Source organism: Mus caroli, chromosome 6 (genome assembly GCF_900094665.2).
Source record: "Mus caroli chromosome 6, CAROLI_EIJ_v1.1, whole genome shotgun sequence".
Taxonomy (NCBI): domain Eukaryota; kingdom Metazoa; phylum Chordata; class Mammalia; order Rodentia; family Muridae; genus Mus; species Mus caroli.
The window spans coordinates 113,565,668-113,569,344 of record NC_034575.1 but is presented as its reverse complement, the minus strand read 5'-3'; the positions used below and the strand labels follow the sequence as shown (position 1 = coordinate 113,569,344).

The 3,677-nt window shown below is 41.2% G+C and overlaps 1 protein-coding gene across 1 annotated transcript in view; it reads left to right on the top strand.

The window, feature by feature from the left end:
* Ankrd30a (ankyrin repeat domain 30A) overlaps window positions 1–3,677 on the top strand; it is a 66,863-nt gene that overhangs the window by 37,052 nt on the left and 26,134 nt on the right. The window contains 3 exon segments of the mRNA XM_029478243.1: window positions 473–656; window positions 1,307–1,444; window positions 2,757–3,676. Of these exon segments, the coding sequence (XP_029334103.1) occupies window positions 473–656; window positions 1,307–1,444; window positions 2,757–3,676 (1,242 nt within the window).

Sequence of the window (3,677 nt, the reverse complement as noted above, 5' to 3'; positions counted from 1 at the left end):
ATGTATGTCTGTGTACTACATGTGTGCAGTGCCTGCAGAGGCCAGAGAGGGGCATCGGATCCTTTAGAACTGTTGCTATAGATGGTTGTGAACTGCCATGTGGATGCTCTGAACTGGGCTGGAATCCTAGAAGAAGAGCAGCCAGTGCTCTAACCACTGAGAAATCTCTCCCTTCAAAAGATAATTTTCAACTTGTAACTTTACTGAATGAGTTCAAAATTCCTTTTTAATAACATTTACCAGACTTCTAAAAACTTGCTAATTAAAGCTTTTATTCATCCTTATTATCATCAAGAGCATATGGGCTTTAGAAGAGATTTAAGTAAACTCATGAATCATAAAGCAGAGAAAATTACTTAACAACAGAGAAGTTTTATTAGGACAGTCCATCACCATGTTGAGGTCCAGGTCACAACGTGATCTCTGTTTTCTATAAACAAGTTAATTTTAAGGTGAGCACGTTTAACTTCAGATTTGCACTGAAACAAGAGGAAGAGAAGAGGAGGAGCGCAGACCAGCTTTCCGAGAAAACCGTGGAGCAGCTTAGAAGGAAAGGTGAGCAGTGTCAGAGCGAGGTGGAAGCCAGGCAGCAGCTTGAAGCCTCTCTCAGAACCCTGGAGATGGAGCTGAAGACGGTGAAAAGCCATCTCAACCAGGTATGCTGATCCCTGGTAAAAGTGTCTCTCCTACCTTCATTTGTTGTATCTTAATGCCACTTTAATTATATAAGTGTATTCACACACATACATACACATACATATATCTCCACGAGCCACTTGAGATATGTCCTTTTCCTTATTATGCAAACATCATGAGCTTCATCACTAGTTGGTGTGATTGGGTGGGACTGCCAGGGTGTATACAGCCCATTGTGGACCAATGGCNCCTAGTGCCGAGAGTAAATCTTAACTAGAGAGCTGAAGTTATTTATTGTGAGTCTCGGAAACAGATGGGTACTACATACATCTCAGAGTGAAGTAACGGAAGGTGAGTTTAATCCTGAAAATAAAGTTAGTTTAGCACTCTTACACATGAAAGCTGACTTTCAAACTGTTAAAACTAGTTAAATGTTTGTAATAAACTCTAGTTTACAATATACTTTCCACCTGTAGGAAGTGGATTTGCTTTTTAAGCAATTAAACTATAATATACAGTACAAACTTGAGTGTTTTGTGTGGGCTCCTCATGTTTTCATTGGCTGTCTCCAGTTTGTTTTTGTTGTTCTAGCCCTAAGTAAGCTTTTAGGTACCGTGTCCACAGCAGGCACAGAGGTCTGAGACTGAAAACTTCATCACTGTATCTCTAGGTCTTAGAGGAACGAAATGAGACTCAGAGGCAGCTCTCCCGAGAACAGAATGCCAGAATGTTACAAGATGGGATTCTTGCAAGTCACCTCTGCAAGCAAAAGGAGATAGAAATGACGCAGAAGAAAATGACTTCTGAGGTATTTTCTGTAGTTTTCAAAAGATTTGTGTATTTACATATTTTCAGAACCAGCCTTATGGACCACAGAAAACACAGAGGATTTCTGAACCATATGTGTACATACATAATAAACCTGTTTCAGGAGGTTTCCTGCCGTCTGAAGTAACGTAAAGAAATGAGTGCTTTTGTGAAGGAGCAGTAGCTGCAGCTTCAAGGGACTGGGGAATTCTGCAGCTTGTCTTTGTTTTTTTTTTGTTTTTTTTTTGTTTTTTTTAGGAGAGAACAATCATCTCCTGTCTTCTTTTTTTTTTTTTTTTTAACATTTATTTATTTATTTATTTTATGTATGTGAGTACACTGTTGCTCTTTTCAGACACACCAGAAGAGGGCACTGGATCCCATTACTGAGAGTTGTGAGCCACCATGTGGTTGCTGGGAATTGAACTCAGGACCTCTGGAAGAGCAGTCAGTGTACTTAACCGCTGAGCCATGTCTCCAGCCCAGCTTGTTATATTTTGAATCTTTCCTTTTTACAGTGGTAGTGACAATAATTCACTCACATGTGCAGACATACTTTCTTGTTTAGTGCTTATTTTTAGCATTTATCAATAAATGTGATTTCAATGACTAAAAATAGTGTTAGAAAAGTCTTTCTGGATAAAAAGAACTAAAAGCTTTGGGAAATTTCTTCTGTGTAAATGAAAGAACTAAGGGTCTTATTATAGACTGATTGTTATCAGTGTAAACCTGATTGTGTGTTCATATTTGTTTGTGGGCACATGTGTGCATGTGTGTAGGGGTTAATGGTAGGTGTCTTTTTGGTCTCTCTGCACTTCACATATTGATGCAGGGGCTCTCTCTGAACCTACTTGGCTGGTCCACTGAGCCAGCTTGCCTGGGGGATCTCCCATCCTGGCGTCCCATGTGCTGGGGTTGTAGGTGGGCTGGTCNGTGCCCCAACACTTACACAGGTGCTGGGGGCCATNCTGTGGTCCTCACTTGCATGAAGCCAGCTCCTGATGTGAAATGTGAACAGATTTAATAATCGTGGACTTGGGACCTGAAGCCTGTTGTAATTCAGAGAACGGCTTTTCTAGTGCTAAGTTTCTTACGAAGTATTTCTCTCTTAATTTCATAAAGTCATTGTCCTCTATTACATTTATGAACTTTTAGGAATTATACTACTGTAAGCTCAGAAATTAGTTTATTTTTTCTAGTGGTTATATGTGTCTCAGTGCTGAGTTCGAAGAACTTTACATGCTGTTCTTGAATTCTATATGAAATTTTGACATTTCATATACTGCTAGCTAAATGTCTCTTTCCTTTCTTAGGTTTCTGTTAGTCATGAAAAAGAAAAAGATCTATTGCATAAAAACCAGAGGCTGCAAGATGAAGTTGCCGTGTTACGACTGGAAATGGACACAATAAAAAGCCATAACCAGGAGAAGGAAAAGCGGTACCTTGAGGATATTAAGATTGCAAATGAGAAGAATGACAACCTTCAAAGGATGGTCAAGCTGAATGAAGAAACATTTACAAAAACCATATTTCAGTATAGTGGACAGCTTAATAGTCTTAAAGCTGAGAACACAATGCTGAGTTCTAAGCTGGACAACGAAAAACAAAATAAGGAGAGACTGGAAACAGACGTTGAGTCGTTCCGATCTAGGCTGGCTTCTGCTCTGCATGATCACACTGAAATTCAGACAGCAAAAAGAGACCTAGAAATTGCTTTCCAGAGAGCNAGAGATGAGTGGTTTCGTGTGAAAGACAAGATGAATTTCGATATGTCTAACCTCCGAGAGAACAATGAGGTTCTCTCCCAACAGCTTTCTAAAACTGAAAGGAAGTTGAATAGCCTAGAAATCGAGTTTCATCACACGAAAGATGAGCTTCGAGAGAAGACGCTGGCGTTAAAGCACACNCAGAGAGACCTGAGCCAGACCCAGTGCCAGATGAAGGAGGTGGAGCACATGTTTCAGGACGAGCAAGGCAAAGTGAGCAAGTTCATGGGGAAGCAGGAGTCCATAGAGGAGAGGCTGGCCCAGCTGCAGAGCGAGAACACGCTGCTCCGGCAGCAGCTGGACGACGCTGCCAACAAGGCCGAGAGCAAAGACAAGACCATAGTCAACATCCAAGACCAGTTCCAGGATGTGCTAGCCAGGTTCCAAGCCGAGAGTCAGCGGCACAGCCTGAGGCTAGAAGACAGAAACCAGGAGTTAGTCAGTGAGTGCAGTCATCTAAGAGAAAGA